This window comes from Pelmatolapia mariae, linkage group LG6 (assembly GCF_036321145.2).
Source record: "Pelmatolapia mariae isolate MD_Pm_ZW linkage group LG6, Pm_UMD_F_2, whole genome shotgun sequence".
Lineage (NCBI taxonomy): Eukaryota > Metazoa > Chordata > Actinopteri > Cichliformes > Cichlidae > Pelmatolapia > Pelmatolapia mariae.
Genome location: NC_086232.1, coordinates 24476514 through 24493484, shown reverse-complemented (window position 1 = coordinate 24493484; position 16971 = coordinate 24476514). Strand labels below are relative to the sequence as shown.

General features: G+C 41.2%; 2 protein-coding genes across 12 annotated transcripts in view; one reads left to right on the top strand and one right to left on the bottom strand.

Annotated features, from left to right (window-relative positions):
* LOC134629725 (intelectin-like) lies at positions 1-4210 on the top strand. The gene is made up of 7 exons (XM_063477247.1): positions 1-10; positions 1547-1669; positions 1791-2038; positions 2565-2729; positions 3477-3594; positions 3857-3963; positions 4034-4210. Exons 1-7 carry the CDS (start codon positions 1-3, stop codon positions 4178-4180), a joined length of 918 nt encoding a protein of 305 aa, XP_063333317.1. The 3' UTR covers positions 4181-4210.
* Positions 4211-8040: 3830 nt separating this feature from the next.
* The window catches only part of slit2 (slit homolog 2 (Drosophila)), a 104816-nt gene continuing 95885 nt past the window's right edge, over positions 8041-16971 (bottom strand). For 10 of the 11 annotated variants that reach the window (XM_063476284.1, XM_063476286.1, XM_063476289.1 and 7 more), the window contains 7 exons: positions 16439-16576; positions 15854-16094; positions 13038-13168; positions 12780-12934; positions 12154-12508; positions 11822-12036; positions 8041-9856 (listed from right to left, as the gene is read on the bottom strand). In XM_063476284.1, the coding sequence (XP_063332354.1) occupies positions 9600-9856; positions 11822-12036; positions 12154-12508; positions 12780-12934; positions 13038-13168; positions 15854-16094; positions 16439-16576 (1492 nt within the window). In that variant the 3' untranslated portion in view covers positions 8041-9599. Of the gene's footprint in view, positions 9857-11574; positions 11619-11821; positions 12037-12153; positions 12509-12779; positions 12935-13037; positions 13169-15853; positions 16095-16438; positions 16577-16971 lie in introns of all 11 variants that reach the window. The other variant, XM_063476295.1, reaches the window with a different exon arrangement.

Here is a 16971-nt window from a genome sequence, read left to right as displayed (position 1 = left end):
ATGGGAGGAAGTAAAACTACACATAAGACTCCAGAGGATCATAAAGCAGGACATGAATAACAAGAACCAAAGAAGCGAAAACATAAACAATAACTAGCACTAAAATACAACAAAAAAACTTGGTTATTCTTGACCAAGAATTATTAATTTCCTTTCTTCTTTCTTAAGAACTGAGCTTCATAATCTTCAAGACCTATTCAAACAAACATAACAAAGGTGAATAAAACAAGCACACACATTATTACTATTTTTTTTTTTAAATTAGGTTTCTTGAGATGGAGATGAATTAACTAAATATTCTGCTTGTTACAGCTACTGAAAAACTCTTTTATTTATTTAGTTCATTTAGTCATTTCACTTTTTGCTGCCATGCAGAAATATTTTAAAAATAATTGATCTTGAAGTTTTGACTTAAGTTCAGCAGAAAATTCAAGTTATTTTCTCAGACATTTGAGCTAGTGAGTTCAAATTTTGAGATGCAGAGCGTAACAAATTTATTAGACCGTCTATCGTTAACTAGAAGAACACACAAATATTTAAAAAATGCCTTAAATTTGTTAAAAACTAAAAATTATGTTTTTATTTATCAGACAAATTCCTGTTGAATTCATGTTTAATACCCAAATTTGAGAACACTAGACTTCTCTGAGATGTTAGAAATTAAACATAAACATTCAAGCTAAAAAAAATGTTACTGTTCAGGAAAGAAAGTAAATATTTCTACATATTTGTCATATGTGTCATCTTAATCAAAAAAATAATACTGACTTTTGAGATAATAACCTGAAATTTTGACATATGGATGCCTTTTTTTTGCAGAGGTGGAAACAAGCTTCCATACTTTGATGTGTTGTGTCAGATAACATTTATCATCAAGCACCTAATATGTATTTTTTTTTACCCACAGAGATGTTACGTCACATAATTTTGCTTTTTGTGAGTCTGGTGTTTTTGGAACAAGTATCCTTTGCAGATTTTACTTCTTCACAAATAGGTAATATGAAAAAGCACACATACACGTAGCGACAAGAAAATACACCATCTGACACTTATCACCTATCAGGACATAATAAAAATAATCGATCCTTAGCAGGTCTTAAAATGAGGTAAATACAACCTCAGATGAACAACAACTCAAAACATCTTACACCATGTCACTTTTTTCCATGTGGGAAAAAAGATGTTGTGCGCTTTTCACTGCTCAGCTTTCCAGTCGCCTTCTTGGCTCAGCACCACACACGGCTCTCTCCCTGGTCCCGGCAACATCCTCAAAAGGGGAGACATGATCAGATGATGGAGGTCAGGTATGTGAGTCAGCCTCCACTGACACCACACCCCAAACCCACTGCTCCACCCCTCCCCTGCAGCTGAGCCACAAGCCACACTCCGCCGCAGACATGTTATAATATGTGTTGTTGTTCATCTGAAGTAGTATGAACCTAATTTAAAGGACCAAATTGTTTTCTATTATATTTTTCACACAACTCCAAATCTCCAGATTGCTTTACATGTGTACTTTCTCACATTTTCTTGACTTTGTTTTTAGCAAAATGCACAGAAACCACACGTGAGGAAGAAGACTTTGAACAGCTGAAGAAACTGAAGAACAGATTCACTTATATTGCAAGAAGCTGTAAAGAGATCAAGGACCGATATGGCGAATATGAAGGTGAGGACAATACAATCACACAAATCACAAGTCATAATTATTTAACGGGCAACATTCATGAATTCAGGATATTTCTACCCTCTTAAAATTAAGCTATGTGTTCTTAATACTTTGTTTCCAGATGGGGAGTACTACCTCACCACAGCTAACGGCATGCTGTACCAGACTTACTGTGATATGACTACTGCGGGAGGCGGATGGACGCTGGTGGCGAGCGTCCATGAGAACAGTATTTATGGAAGGTGCACAGCCGGCGATCGCTGGTCCAGCCAGCAGGGCAACAATGCTGACCTGCCGGATGGAGATGGAAACTGGTCCAACAGAAACACCTTTGGAGCAGTAGAGAGCGCCACTTCTGATGACTTTAAGGTAAAATCAGCCGTGGTGGTAAAAACAGTGCTGGAAAGTAACATTAACTGAAGCACTTTACTTAATTTACTTAAAACTGATTGTCAGATCATAAAATGCAACACACTGCAGTGGTTAGTTTGTTGGAAACTCATCAGTTTCTTGCCAGATGAATTGTTTAGACAGAAATGCTCACAGGATACAACAAGAAGAAGCAACAATTAAATTCCTTGATTTATCGTCTGATTGTGTATCTTAACCATGATGTAAATAACAGTATTAAACACCAATTAATATCATAGATAAAATATTTACCATAGGAAAAAAAATACACTTTAGTGTCAAACACTTTTGATATTAAGATATATTTAGCTGGTTATAAGCTACAGTTCCAGCTTATGTCACTGAATTGATTAGGTGCAGGTGGGCGTGGGATGTCACAAAAATTTTATTTCAAAAGCAAAATGAAGCAATTTATGATGCAAAATAAGTTAACTGGGCCAGATGTGTTCATTTGAGTCATAACTATGTGTGTACCCTTACACAGAATCCAGGTTACTATGATATAACAGCTGAGGACATGTCTGTGTGGCACATTCCCAACAATTTGCCGCTGGAGCACTGGAACCAAGCAGCCGCAGCCATCCTCCGCTACCACACTGAAAACCAGTTCCTCACATTGTATGGAGGGAACCTCTTTCAGCTGTTCAAGGTAATTAAAGCTCTGAAGAATTTATTAATTTGTAAATTTCAAAAACATAAATGATCAAGAGGAAAAGCTTCTGAAAATTGATCCAGTAGTTTATATTCTGTAGCAAATCAGCCGTTTCCCAAGCGGCACTGGAACGTTTTAAAGTTTCAAAAATTCCTGTGAAAAGATCGTTAGTTGTCTGCTACATCAATGGTATACTTGTCCCGAGAAATAAAGGCTGTTTCATGCAGGAAAATTGTGAACTGAACTTTGAAAATATCATAGATATGTGTCTACTACTTCCTCCAAAGAACAATGCAAACTGGTTCTAACCAGAAAAGAAAGAGAGGTGAGAGACCCCGAAGCACAACTGAGCAAGAGGATGACTCACCGGTCACTTTATTAGACATACTTAGTTGATACCAACTTGGATCCCCTTTGCCTTCAGAACTGCCTCAATTCCTTGTGGCCAAAGTGCGCCAAGAAAATATTACATCACCTTTGCATCACAACCAGGCTTAATTGTTGATACAAGACAGGATGGAGTCACGCTGTCATGTTGTTTATGCCAAATTCTAATCCTGCCATCCACTTCAAAATGTTCTTGGAAAACGTTTTTTTTACTACAGAATATAAACCATTGGATCAATTTTCAGAGGCTTTACTCTTTACGTTTATACACATATGTGTGTGTTTCTGTGTGTGTGTGTGTGTGTGTGTGTGTCCATACATACACACTCATGACAAAACCCCGCCACACTGTTGCAGCAATATCCGGTGAGATACAAAGTTGGAACGTGCAGTGACAGAGGGCCAGCTATTCCCATTGTGTATGACCACGGAGACGCAGAGTCCACCAAAAAGTTGTATGGACCCAATCCAAGAAGTAAGAAGCTCATTTAATCAGATTGAAAATGATATTTTGGACCATTAGAAGACAATGTTACCATCAATCTTGATCACTGTTTGCATCAATAAATGTGTAATGAGTCTTTTACCTATTTTACACATAAAATAGTTGTTTAAACTTGCAAGACAAAATGAACAACAGAGTTTTTAAGAATTTATGAACGTACTCTATTAATTAAACCAGTTGTCATATGAATGTTTATTTAATTATTTAATTTGTTTGTTCGTTTGAATGAAAGGGGAGTTTGAACCAGGCTTCATCACTTTCAGAGCAATAAACTGGGAATCTGCGGCCATGGCTATCTGCTCTGGTGTCAAACCAACTGTCGGTTGCAACACTGAACATGTGAGTAATCAGTCGTCACACATCTGCCTATATTGTGTCAGTACACATGGTGTAAAAACCCTGTTTTTAGTATTGTATAGGAGGAGGAGGATATTTCAACCCTGAGGAGCAGTGTGGGGACTTCCCATCATTTGACTACGACAGACTGGGCAAAGAGCAAGGCTGGAGCGCCTCCAAAGAGATGACCGAGGCTGCTGTCTTACTGTTTTACCGCTGAGTGGGTTTGCGTAGCCTCGACTATAGTCAGTCCCAGCTGTAACCAGATCAGGTGACTTTAGGTTTATTTGTTCAGCCATCAATCATAAAATTTCTCTTTTATTGGAGAACAAACCAGAAGTTGTCAGTGAAAGAGTCATTTGTAATTAAGCAACACAAACCGTAGATGGCACTATTGAACTGTGTAGTTACACGAAACATTCAAAGTTGTTTTTACTGGAATTAATTTAACAGTTTGTTTTAGTCAGCAGAGAAAAAGAAAGATGAACTGCGAATAGTTTTCATGGTCACGGTCTAACCTTCAATTTTTATGAAAAAAAAAATTGTATGTAAGTCATCCTCATTATTATTGACAAGCACATAGACCTAAATTACTCAGGACTAATCAGTGAAACTGAGTTTTTTTAATGTTGTGTCCATTGCTTCCACTGACAGCTCATGGCATGAAAACCTTCAGGTGTAAGGGTGGTCCAGAGCAGCGGTCCCCAACCTTTTTTGCGCCACGGACCGGTTTATGCCCGACAATATTTTCACGGACCGGCCTTTAAGGTGTCGTGGATAAATACAACAAAATAAAACTAGTACCGGTACCGAAAAAAGAAGATTTATTCATAACACACGTGAAAAGACCCAGGAAAACCGAGTTAACGATAAAAACAATAACAAAATAACGCTGAAAACCGATAAAAACCCTGAAAACCATACATTTCACACCTGAGCCTCAACTCTCGTGGCCCGGTACCAAACGACTCACGGACCGGTACCGGTCCGAGGCCTGGGGGTTGGGGACCGCTGGTCTAGAGGTCACCTATAGCTGAAAGAAAAACTGGCCACACTGGCTGGATATAGCCATGAACTTCAAACAGATGCTGGAGGTCTAAGTTTGCACATTTGTTCCCTTGTGTGACGTGTGTCCTCTGATTTTTTTTTTTTTTTTTTAATTTGATCTTTTTTTATCTTTACTTGCTAGATACGGGACAGGGGAAAGGAAAAGGGAGAAAGAAAGAGGGGGGAAAAAAAAACAGCGGAGAAGAGGGACGGGGATAAAGGGCAAAAAACAAAAACCAACAAAATAAGCAGACAAAAAATACATATATCGATCACCTGGATCACCTGTTGAGAAAGAAAAAAGAAAACAAGCAGAAGAAAACGAGAGTAATAGAATAAACAGCATCACAATGATATATGGGAATATAACACTAAATACTTAATATTAAACATTATTGTGCAGCACGTAAGATCGACAGCGCACAGTGTGCTTTGAGGTAGGAGCCAAAAAGGGTGTAGTTTGTGTGTGTGATCACCTGTGTGTACACCTGTGAGCATGAGCGCGCTTGTATTTAAAAGGTTCCTTCATGTAATGGTCTGCTAGAGGGTGTGGGGGGCCACAGCCCCATCCTCCAGGGCATGAAGCAGGTATGGAGGAGATCAAAACTCCAGACATCCAGAGGCCCTCAGAACACAAGAGACCAAGGAAGACCAACAGAGGGGCAGCTGCGCCACTGTCCCAGAAAGAGCTGAGGAGAGTCCCAGATGAGGGATCACTCAGCAGCCGCGGAGCAGAAGCCAGGGGGGGTTGCAGTGACGTGCCCGTGAGCTCCGCCGGCAGCCAGCTGTGCCTGAGTGACCGAGCCCCAGGCCGAGAGGCCGAGGGCACCCCACCCCCGAAGTGGCCCGAGCGAGCCCCAGGTTCCAGGCCCCGATAAGCAGCCACCAAGGAGTGAGCCGGTGTGTACCCGGACGCCCACCCCCGGACACAAAGAACCACCAACGCACCGATGTCTGAGGGCGTCCGCCACCAGCGGGGGAAGTGGTGGGGGGGAGATAGGCCTCCAAACCTTGGAGGGCCTGAGATGTCCCCAGAGAGGTGGCGTCTGATACTCAACCTGACATATAGACACAGACATACAGGCACACACAGTTACAGACATCCATTCCCACCCTCATGCTCTCATAGGCAATTACTCCACACTCAACCAACGTGGAGACAGACATAAAGAGACACTGTACACACAATCACACTCCCCAAGCGTACTCTAAGAACCGGGTCTAGATACCCTTGCCCCTGGAGGGGGAAACTGCACCCAGACCCAGGTGGTGTTACCCTTTTCCCTGCAGTGGGGAGAAGCAGACTGCCCCGACTCCGCAGCAGCAGGGAGGCCCCACACACCAGACCCCAGTCGGACGGCCAACTCCTCCTCCTAGCCCCCCCGCTCCAGCAGGCCGCAGAGACCGGGGGTGTGAGAAGACTCCAAACCTCCCTCTACCCGCTCATATGTAGTGTTGATGTATATGTGTTCTAAGGTGCATTTAAAACCCAGGAGGGCATGGAGCTACCTGCCAGAGAGCAGCAGGTAAGCGCATAGCCCCTCCTGCTAGCCCTCAATGTCTACGTGTATTTAAAATTGAGAGGTGGGCAACGACGCCAGGGGTGAGGTGTACACCCTGATGGTAATTTGGAGTCCGTGTTGTGAGCCCACCCCCAAGATCCTATATGTATGTGTTATGAGAGTGTGAGTAATGTGAATGTCTAAGTTGTGAGATAAAATTGAGGCAGAGGCAGCCAGAAGGGGACAGAGGGGGGGGGATGCCTCCTCTGCACCCTGGTGACACACCCCTACCCCAAGGCCCTGCATGTGTGGGTGATTGTGGTGGAGCGGGAAGAGGGAGGCAGCTGGAGATGGGGAGGGAAGAAGTGTCCTCTGATTCTTGGAACTAAAGGTCTGATTAATTAAACAGCAAATTTTAACTGAAGGGTTAGTAAGAAATGTGGTAATGATGAAATGTGTTTCCATGGGAAGCCTGCTTTGATTAGAATATTATTAACCTGATCTAGAGCTATATTAAAAACTAAAACTAGGTGTAGTTTTATTTAACCTAAAAGACAGACAGACAAACAAATGAACAAACAAACAAAACCCACACTTGAAAACTAACTGAAATGATATTTTGAAATAAAAACAAAATACAAATATTTGCAGTAAATGTCCTTACTTGTAGTTTTTGACAACACAGCGAATATGATGCATTTGTTTGATGAGACTTGAGATAACTAAATGAGCAAATACCCAGCCTCACAAAGTGTTGTGTTTTTATTGTAATACCTGTTTTAACTTTTACAAATTTTAGCTGGACAAAATCTCTTCATATAATAATAATAAGAAAAACAAGAAAAACAAAAATCCCCCTAAAACTAACACTGAAACTAGCCTAACCTAAATCCAAACCTTGCTAAACGGTAACACCAGAGCTGAAAATACAAAACTGTAACATTTAACAATGAATGCTGAGCTTGCGGTAAACGTAACTGCTTTTTTACGTCTCTACCATTTTACTTACCTGACTTCTCACGACCATGGGTCTGATACAACCTTTGGTTAAGACAGCTAAAGACTGCACTGCAAACAGAAATGATGAATACAAATGTAGGTATTCATTTTTTTCTTTTTAGTATAATTTACATCCTTTTTATTTAATAAATAAATATATTTATATTCCCCCCACTGTACGCCACTCTGCGAGTCAGCTGAGCTAGAAACTTAAAAAGAAAAACAAAACAAAACTCTTATGGAAGAATACTCTACTCGGAAAACATGTATTGGTAAATATAGCAAGAATAAAATTCTTCTAATTGTTATCTGTATGCTCTGAATTCCTAAGAAACACAAAAAAAATGAAAGACAATTAAGATGATTAAATATTTAACAAGAAAAAGGGGATGAAACGGGGTACAGGTGAGGATTTCCGGTGTATACTCGATTTTCTGCACTATGCAAAAAAAATTCAAAATAATGGGAGTTTATTTTTCACATTAGTGCCCTCCAGTCTTTAATAATCAATCAAAAAAGCAAAGCTGAGAAGTGTGAGGTAAATATTGTGTTTAATAAACAAACATCAGTCAGGGAACTGACATTAGTCTGGGGATGGAGACGGGGAAATATAAAGCACAATGCACATGTGTAGTGGTGGAGGGGGGGACATATTTATCTGTTACACAAGGTGCCCCCCGTACAGTAGGAGCAGGAAGTTCTATATAACATACAGATCAGGATCCAAGTCTACGGTACAAAAACTTAGCAGCAACATGTTAACATCGGAGACCAAGGGGCTAACAAAGTAGTTTCATTTAGAAAAAAGTCACAGTATTCTTTAAGCATAAATTTGTTAAAAAGGTAAAAACAGTCCTAAGCATCCTCTAGGGTCAATGCTACTCACAAGATCTGTGTGTGAAATACATAGGTAGGGAAATTATCTATACATTTATACTCTAATATAAAGACCTTCTGGTAATGGCACAGTACAAACTCCCAGGAAACGCGACAAAAATATACAATGTCTTCACGTCACATTTGCAGATTAAAATGTAACTAAAGGTCTCTGGCAAGCACAATAGTTTCAGTGATCCAAAAAAAAAGAAAAAAGAAAAAAACAACTTCTCTTCAACCAAAATAAAGGACACCATTTTGTTAGTTCAGCTATCTTGACAGATTATGTCTTTTTAATACAAAAATAAGGACAAATACTGTATAAATTAATATATATTAAAAGAATCAGATTGATACATGGGGAATCTACTGAATAAGTACAGGTATTTATGATACAATAAATACTTGTCATTCATGACTGGGGGCAGAATAAACGGACTGAAGTGTGTTTATCCTGGCAGGTAATATGTTTACCTCTATAGGTGAGAGTATTTATGTGTGTTTGTGTTTGTGTGTGTTGTTCAGTAGCTGTAGAAAATAGCACATGATTGAGCACAGCTGTGTGTAGGATCACGCACACAGTCTCAGAGGGTTCAGGAGGTCTGTTAAAAGGGAGACTGCAGACTGCAGTGGTGATTTCTTGTGAAGGTTGTCACTGCTCGCCCTCTCCCAGTGCCTTAACGCAGCTCCTCCTAGCGGTGAGTCTGTGGTACTAAGGTTACTCCTAAAACACACAACTGGGGGACAGGAAGCAGGAAGTCTGTGGTCAGGAAGTGGTCAGCTGTCAGTGACACGTCAGTCCTCCAGGGAAGAGACAAGTGTGGCACACCATTGGAGTCATCATGACCAACAAAAAGAAGTAGATAAAAGGAAAAAGTCAACTTCTGTGTGTGTGTGTGTTTTTTTTTTGTCTTTTTCGCCACTTCATAATAAAAAATAAGTCTGTTTTCGTACTTTACAATACAATTCGACATCCCCACCGAGGAAGCATCAATCATCAGTCCAGCACTGACAAGAAAAGAAACTTTTTTTGTTTGTTTTTTAAGGGTTTAAAAAAAGGTGGTGGGGGGTACTGTGCATGGTTTCCTCACGGGGAATTGGGATCTTGGACAACAGGGGGTGGGGGATCAAGTAAGGCGAGCAGGAACACAGAACATGTCTGGAGAACAGAAAAATCTGCTGAGGGTGTTGTCTCTGTTTTTTCTTTCTTTTTTTTTATAAAGAACACTTTGTACAGCCGCACTTGACAACTTTCTCCACTTCCTGGACAAAAGAAGACCCGTCAGTGCACTGGAACGTGTATTTCCTGCGTTTGCTGCGAAGGGGGGTGCAGCAGGTGCCCTGTCCTTCTGCTCCCCCCGGGCAGCTGCCTCGACACTCTAAACGGGAGACCTTCTCCTGGGTTTGGCACGCCGCGTAGCCTTGCTGTCTCTGGTAGACATCTCGGACCCGTTCCCCTCGGCAGGCCACCTCTGCGGACACGAGGAACAGAAAGAATATTTGCAAGGTGTCGAAAGTTTTTACTGAGAACTCCACCGCTTCTGCACATCATGGGAAAAGGTTGTCAGGCTTTGGCAAGAAAGTAAGAAATACACTAGGAATGATATGACTACTGTTTGGATTTTGTTTTTGAAAAAAGATTGAGAGTGTTGTGGGAATGCAATGTTCAAACAGAAGTGCTCTATTGTGTTCAATGAAATGATAAAAACAGCAACACAACAAGTCAGTACACCAATGACACAAAGAGGACAGCAAGAAGAGGAAAAAATGGCACTAAGATGAAGAATAAAGAAAAACCCTTTCTAGAATTGTTTCATATTTAAGAATTTGGTAGTAGCATTGAAGTGATACTACTATACTACTACAAAGACTCGTAATATGTGGTATGAAAGACTTTCTGTATCTGGTTTTGTGTCAGTGCAGCTGAGTCAGTCTGTCCTTCACCGCCATCCAGTAAGCAGCGGGTGGGGCCGGAGCTCGTCAGGATTATCCATGATGGACAGTGACCTCATCTCCACCACAGCTTCAAGTCAGGTTTCCTAATTAGTTCATTCAGTCTGTTGGTGTCACCAGCTCCGCCAACAGACCACAGCAAAGTACACTTCAATCGCCTCAAATGGCCCATCAGTTTGTTGCACACACTGAATATCTCAGCCTGAAAAACTGGCCTGCCATGTGTGTATTTTATTTGAAATTACAACGCAATTATTTACAAATATTTAAAAGTAGGAACACTACAATAACGGGGTAAAAGGAAATGAAGAAATAATGAAGAAATAATGATACCTTAAGTAATGTGTATGTACTTTTACACATGCTATATATGTATAGTTTTGTTTTGTATAGTATAGTCCTGAAAAAATATGACTTGTTAGACTCTTGTTCTAATGTATCCACCTTAATGTTTTTGTAGGTAAACAGAATTACAGTGTAATTCCCCTGTGGAGCTCCTGTGCTGCTCATCAACACAGCAGACAGCTCTCCTCAGTCTCGCATCTGTCAGGTAGTCAGTAATCCATTAGATGGTGGATGTGTTTACTGACACGTTCTGTAGCTTCTCTACAGCAGCAGCGGTTGGATCGTGTTAAATGCACTTGAGAAATCAAAGAGAATGATCCTCATTGTGCAGCCATTACTATGTAGATGGGAAGAAGCTCTCTGCAGCATGTAAATGATTGTATCATCATCTCCCAGAATTGGTCTGTTTACAAACTGCAGAGATTCAACACTAGCATCTTAGGCACCTTCAACACATGTGATGTGAGGGCAACTGGTCAACAGTTGTTAAGCTGAATCTTACGCTGTTTATAAATCTGTGAAATGAGTTGACAAAAGTAGTATCCAGCTCAGAAAAGGAAATGCCCTTGATACACAGACAGACTTGGTTCTTTCTGATTTACCAGTCCTGGGATATAATTACACTAATATAAAGCCATGTTACCTTTGCAAAAATGTATTCCTTTAATGCTAAAATTAGAATAAAAAAAAGGTTTTATTATTCTGCAGAGTCGGCGGAGCTCCATTACAGTGGGGAAAAAAAGTGGGAAAAAAAATAAAAAGCTGGAACTTTTCATGCTATATGTTGCATGAGGTGACAGCAAGTATACTGATGAGAAGTTTGCTGGGCTGCATGCAGGAGGGAAAATTAGTAAAGAAAAGCTGATGTTAACATGCGATCAGGTGGTCTCACCTGAGTAACCCCTCGTGTGGGATTAAGAGGAGGCTCAGGAGATGCTGAGTTGAAAAAGCGACGGGTTAGAAGCATCAGTGCAGAGAGATTAAACACTTTGAGACACACGCTGCTGAGACACTTTAAAGAGAGTTAGCAAGTAACAGAGAAGCTCAGACTTTGTTAAAAGAAGCCCACTGGAGTATTAGATTATTATTTTTAGAAGAATTAAGGTAGTGTACCGAACAGGCATCCGTGTTTTGCTTACCTCTGTCACACGCCTCTCCTGTATATCCGCTGTTACACTCGCAGTACGCCTTGCCCAGGCCTGACACTCTACATTTGCCATGTTTGCAGCGAGACAGGCTGCAGGGGTTAGCTGCATCCTGGTCCTGCTCATCACAGAGGACACCAGCAAAGCCAGGCTGGCAGCGGCAGGAGTAGGAATAGGAGTTGATTGGGATGCAGGTACCATGGATACACCTGTAGGGTGGAAGAGGGAAATACAGAACGTAAAGAACTGGACAGACAAATCTTGGTCTCTCTTGAGAGCTGCCATTGCACTAGCTGTGGTTTTAGACGAAGCACAGAAACACTCACTTGTTGCCATCACAGGGGTTGCTAACTTGCTGGTCACACAAAGTTCCCGTCCAGCCTGCGTGGCATGTACAAGTGAAACCGCGATGTCCAGTTGGGTGGCAGTCACCTTGGACGCAGGCCCCTCTCTGGCACGGCTGACAGCCCGGCTCCACCCCATTGCCCAACCACTTTCTGGTGGTACTCTGGGTGGTTCCAGATCCTGGGAGCCCCGCTTCAAGCCCAGCTCCTAGATCCTGGAGCTTCCCGTTGATGTAGAGGTTACGGAGGCAGCCATGGAAGCTCGTGCCGTTACGGCCACCCGAGCTGTGCTGTAGGGCCGACAGACCACCAGAAGCCGAGGCTCGCTCTGGCATCCCTGCATGAAGACAGAAGTATCTCAGCATCTCATTTAAGATGATTAAAGATCATCTTAATTATATTTTTGTGTGTATGGAAATAAAATCAGGCCCAAATTGAACGTGAAGGCTTTTTATGACTTGATGCTTCACACCTAGCCTCTGGCCACTTGTACATAATGTTTAAATCTAAGTATTTATACTATAATTTTTAAGTATTATGATATTTATCTGTTCTACGCCATTTACACAGACACAGCCATAAGAATACACATAGTGTTGATTCCTTACCTCCCACATAAAGTGGAGAATCTATATTGAGTGTGGACTGCTTGTTGAGGGAGTTGATGGATTTGGGCGGCCCGCCATCGATGGACAGAGACAGAGTCTGATCTGATGCTACTAACTCCACGGCATGGAAATTACCATCATTCACTGTCTCCACACTGAGAGCGAGAGAGAGAGACACGAGGGAGGAATTCACTTCAGACAACTGTATCATCTATCATGTGAACGTGGAGCCAGGGAACGGGCTTTCTGTGGGTGTACCTGTATATAGCAGAAGGAGGATAGGATCCAGTGTCGTAGCTGACCCTGAGGCGTCCCCTGTACAGCTCCATGGCAATGTGATCATTATCCCCTTTATACAACAACACACCACTGTCCTCATCAGTAGCAATCTGAAAACACAGCAGGATCTCCATGTTAGTGGCCTAAAAGTGCACTTAGTTCTTTTCACCTGCTGTAAGAATTGTCAACAAAGAACAAGTAAGTCATTTTCAGGTATATGTACTTTAGTTGTGTATTTATTTTTATGAACACTTTTCACTTTTACTCCCTTTATGTGTACACAAATATCTCTGCTTTTACTCCTTACATTTTCAAAACAAACTTTAGGTTTCAGATATTTAAGGGGAGTTATTATTTCAAGTCACTGTACGCCTTCAAAAAATACTTAAAAGACAATTCTACTGTTGTATCCACCACCAGTGCTTATTACACACAAAGAGATATAAAAAAGCCTAAAACAGAATATTTATAGATCATTTATAACTCTGTACTCTGGGGTTAAAGCAGGCCAAGACATCCAAGACCGTGTTTTTTGTGCAGATGTCTGTAAGTTGTGGTCAGAGTACATCAGCATCTAGCGAGCATAAAGGAAATAATGTTTTTAAGGTTCACAGCTCAGCTCAACGAACATCATCAAATACTCAAACTGTTTGTGTGCAGTTTGTCACACAGTGTGTTGCTAGCTAAAGGTTCAGCTGCTGTATTTCCTGGATAGAGAAAAGAATGAAAGCTAACTTCACTCAGAGATGGAGAAAGATGGAAGACAGACATTATTTTTAAAATTAAGGACTGGAAAGTTAAAGATTTACTCATATTTATATTCAGTTCGGCTCAGCTAATCGCAGCCTGAACACAAAGAAAATCTAGTTATGCTCAAAATGAGTGATTATTTCCCCACAGCCTAACCTGCTAAATCTCACTTTAACCTGAGAATATACTCTTTCTGTTTAGTTGTGGAGGCAGAATCATCTGCAATACAGGCCAAGCAAATCAAGCTGTGTTTTCTCTGCTTGTGTTCTCCATCACAGCTGTTCAAATTAAAAACAATATCATTAGAGTTTAAAGTGAAATAAACTTTGCCTTCCTTTGTAGTATTCACTCTCACTTGGGTAAAGAGTTCAATTTTTAAACACAAGTATCTGCATCTTCAACTTAAACGAAGCATGTGTGTACTTCTGTGACCCCTACTTATACCTGCCTACTTAAACCTGAAATTAAATCAGCATCACAAACTTGTTGTGAGAGTTCCTGTTAATACGTGCATTCACATGATTTCACCTACTTTAACTCTGTTTTGTTTGGTTTCTCCAGAAGAGAAATTAAAAGGCAAACCTGATGGTTGGTGTTGCTGCTGTGAGCTAAATGTATGCTAATACATGAGGAACACAAACTGGAGATGAATCTTTACAACCCCCTGAAGGAAATCTGACTCTTTAGCAGCTAAGTGCGCCACTACGTTCACCAGCCAGTCACTAACTGTGTCTGCATGCCAATGAGAGTTTAATAATAAACATTCCGACACGGTGAAATTATAAAATCTGATGGGAGGCACAGATTGTCATGGTCCCTGTGTCTGCCCTGCCGGACCCGCAAGGCTACATGTCTTTTTGTTTTTGCTCTCTCTCTCTCCTTGGCCGATCCGCCTGGGCGGAGCTCATTGCGGGCTCCCGCCCTTGGCCCACACACCTGTTTGCTATTATGTTGCCATTACGTGTTGCCATTTAAGGCCGGGACACAGACCTTCTCGTCGCTGGATGATTGTGCAAGACACGTTAGTGATCCTTTCTAGCTTTTGTGAACATAGCTTGTGCAAAATCCGTGACTTTGTGTAATCCACCTTTCCTGTGTGACAGTTTTCCCCGGAGTGTGTGTGTGTGCGCGTGTGTGTGTGTGTGTGCGCTGTATAACACATGACCTCCCAAAAAACAACAAAAAAAATTCCCTAATGCCATGAGTTTTCTCAATAAATAAATAATTAAGGGATGAAGGAAGAGAGAGGTGCTTTTAGACATTTTCCAGCAATATTTTCTGTTTTCTTGGAATAAAGATCTGGTACTATAACTTTATGAATATGGACTCTCAGGAGTGTAGCTCAAGTTAACACAAAATGACAGATGCTCGAAGTCTCTAAAATATTTGGATGTCTGTAGAAACCAAACTTTCACAGGTAGGGGACTGATTTTTAGTTGCATATTCAAGGCATGCAATATTCTTTAAAACAGTGCCAATCAGATGAATGGATTCACAGGTATATAGACACACAGACTCATTTTCCCAGTATGAAACTGTTATTATTTATTTATTTATTTAAGAAAACCAGTCATAAGAGCTGTAAGCAAATCTGTGATGGCCAGGTGGGACTTTTCTTTTAAATTTCATGATTTGAGATGAAGCTTGTTTCCACCACTGTGAAAAAGCAGAACTTAATTAAAATCTTGAGCTATTATGTTGAAATGTGACTGAATAACTCAAAATTTCAAGTTATTTTCTCAGAAGTTAGAGTTACTACATTAAAACTTTGAGATAAAAAAAAGACTTCATTACAAAAGCTGTTTTTTTTTGTTGTTTTTAAGAAAATAGTAGATCATTTTAAATATAAATTATTTAAGTGTGTTGTTGTGTGCTGTTTTTCTTTTTTTTGGCAAAACTGACCGATGACTCTGTTTACTCTAAGGGGTCACAAGCTCAAAAAAGTTTGGAAACATTTTCATTTCAAAAATTTCAAAGATATTTCACCTGAAATGAAGTGAAGCAAAAGTGCAGAGCTGCATTTGATTTATAGAAAAGTCTGTCACCTGCAGGCTGATGTTGGTCTGTGGTGAGAGGAGACTGGAGGGCAGCTGCAGGTACGACTCGCGGTTGACGAAGTTGACACTGGCGAGAGTCTCACAGCGCTCGCCCTCGTAGCCGTGGAGACACTGGCAGCGGGGGTCTGATCCCACAATGACGCACTGTGCCCCGTTGAGGCACTCGTGGTTGTCACAGGGGCTGGTGCGAGGAAGGACCATCGGAGGGGAGAACTCGCAGAATAACCCACTGAAACGCACATTGTAACGCACGTGGAATACCGTAAGAGTCCAGATCATTCCCTTTATTTGTTCCTTTTATAATTATTATCAGTTTGTGGTACGGCTGCTAGAACATACAAGCTTAAAAACATACTTCTTTGGTGCTTTCAGTTACAGTTGGATTTTTCATCATTTCACATGTGAACGTTAGACAAATCCAAAGTCCAAAAAATACCACACTGTACTATTACTCCAGGGACCTTGAGAAAAATAGTATGTTGATCTCAATAACTTACAATAAACACCAGGGGGAGCTCCTCATATATCAAAAACTGTTGGCATGTGTGCCTTCCACTGTGGTGTGCAGCTCACCTGTACCCATCTGGACAGATGCAGGTGTATCCATTGACGGCATCGATGCACTGACCGCCATTCTGACACTTATTCTCTTCACAGTCGTCATAATCCAGCTCACAGTGCTCGCCTATATAGCCTGGAATGCACTCACACCTAAAATGAACACACACACACACACACACACACACACACACACAGAAATGCTTGTTGTTACTGGACTCGCAGGGATACAGCTGTTCTTTGTGGCTGCCTGTGGTTAGATTTGCTCTAATTGCATGTGGAAGATTTCCTTAACAATAAAAAGAAAACATGTCAATTGCTTCTTGACCCAGACAGTCCACAAATCCTAGAGAACACAAACTAATCTAATTTTTACATGATGTCAAACTGCCTGATGAAGAGCACTTCCAGACATAATTACACTGACCACAGCGCACACAAGCAAGGGAGCAAGGGAGTAAAAGTACAGATAAAATCTCGCCAGGAAACCTTACTAGGGAGCCAAAATCACATTCCCAACACCTCCCATCCACACATGCAAACACACA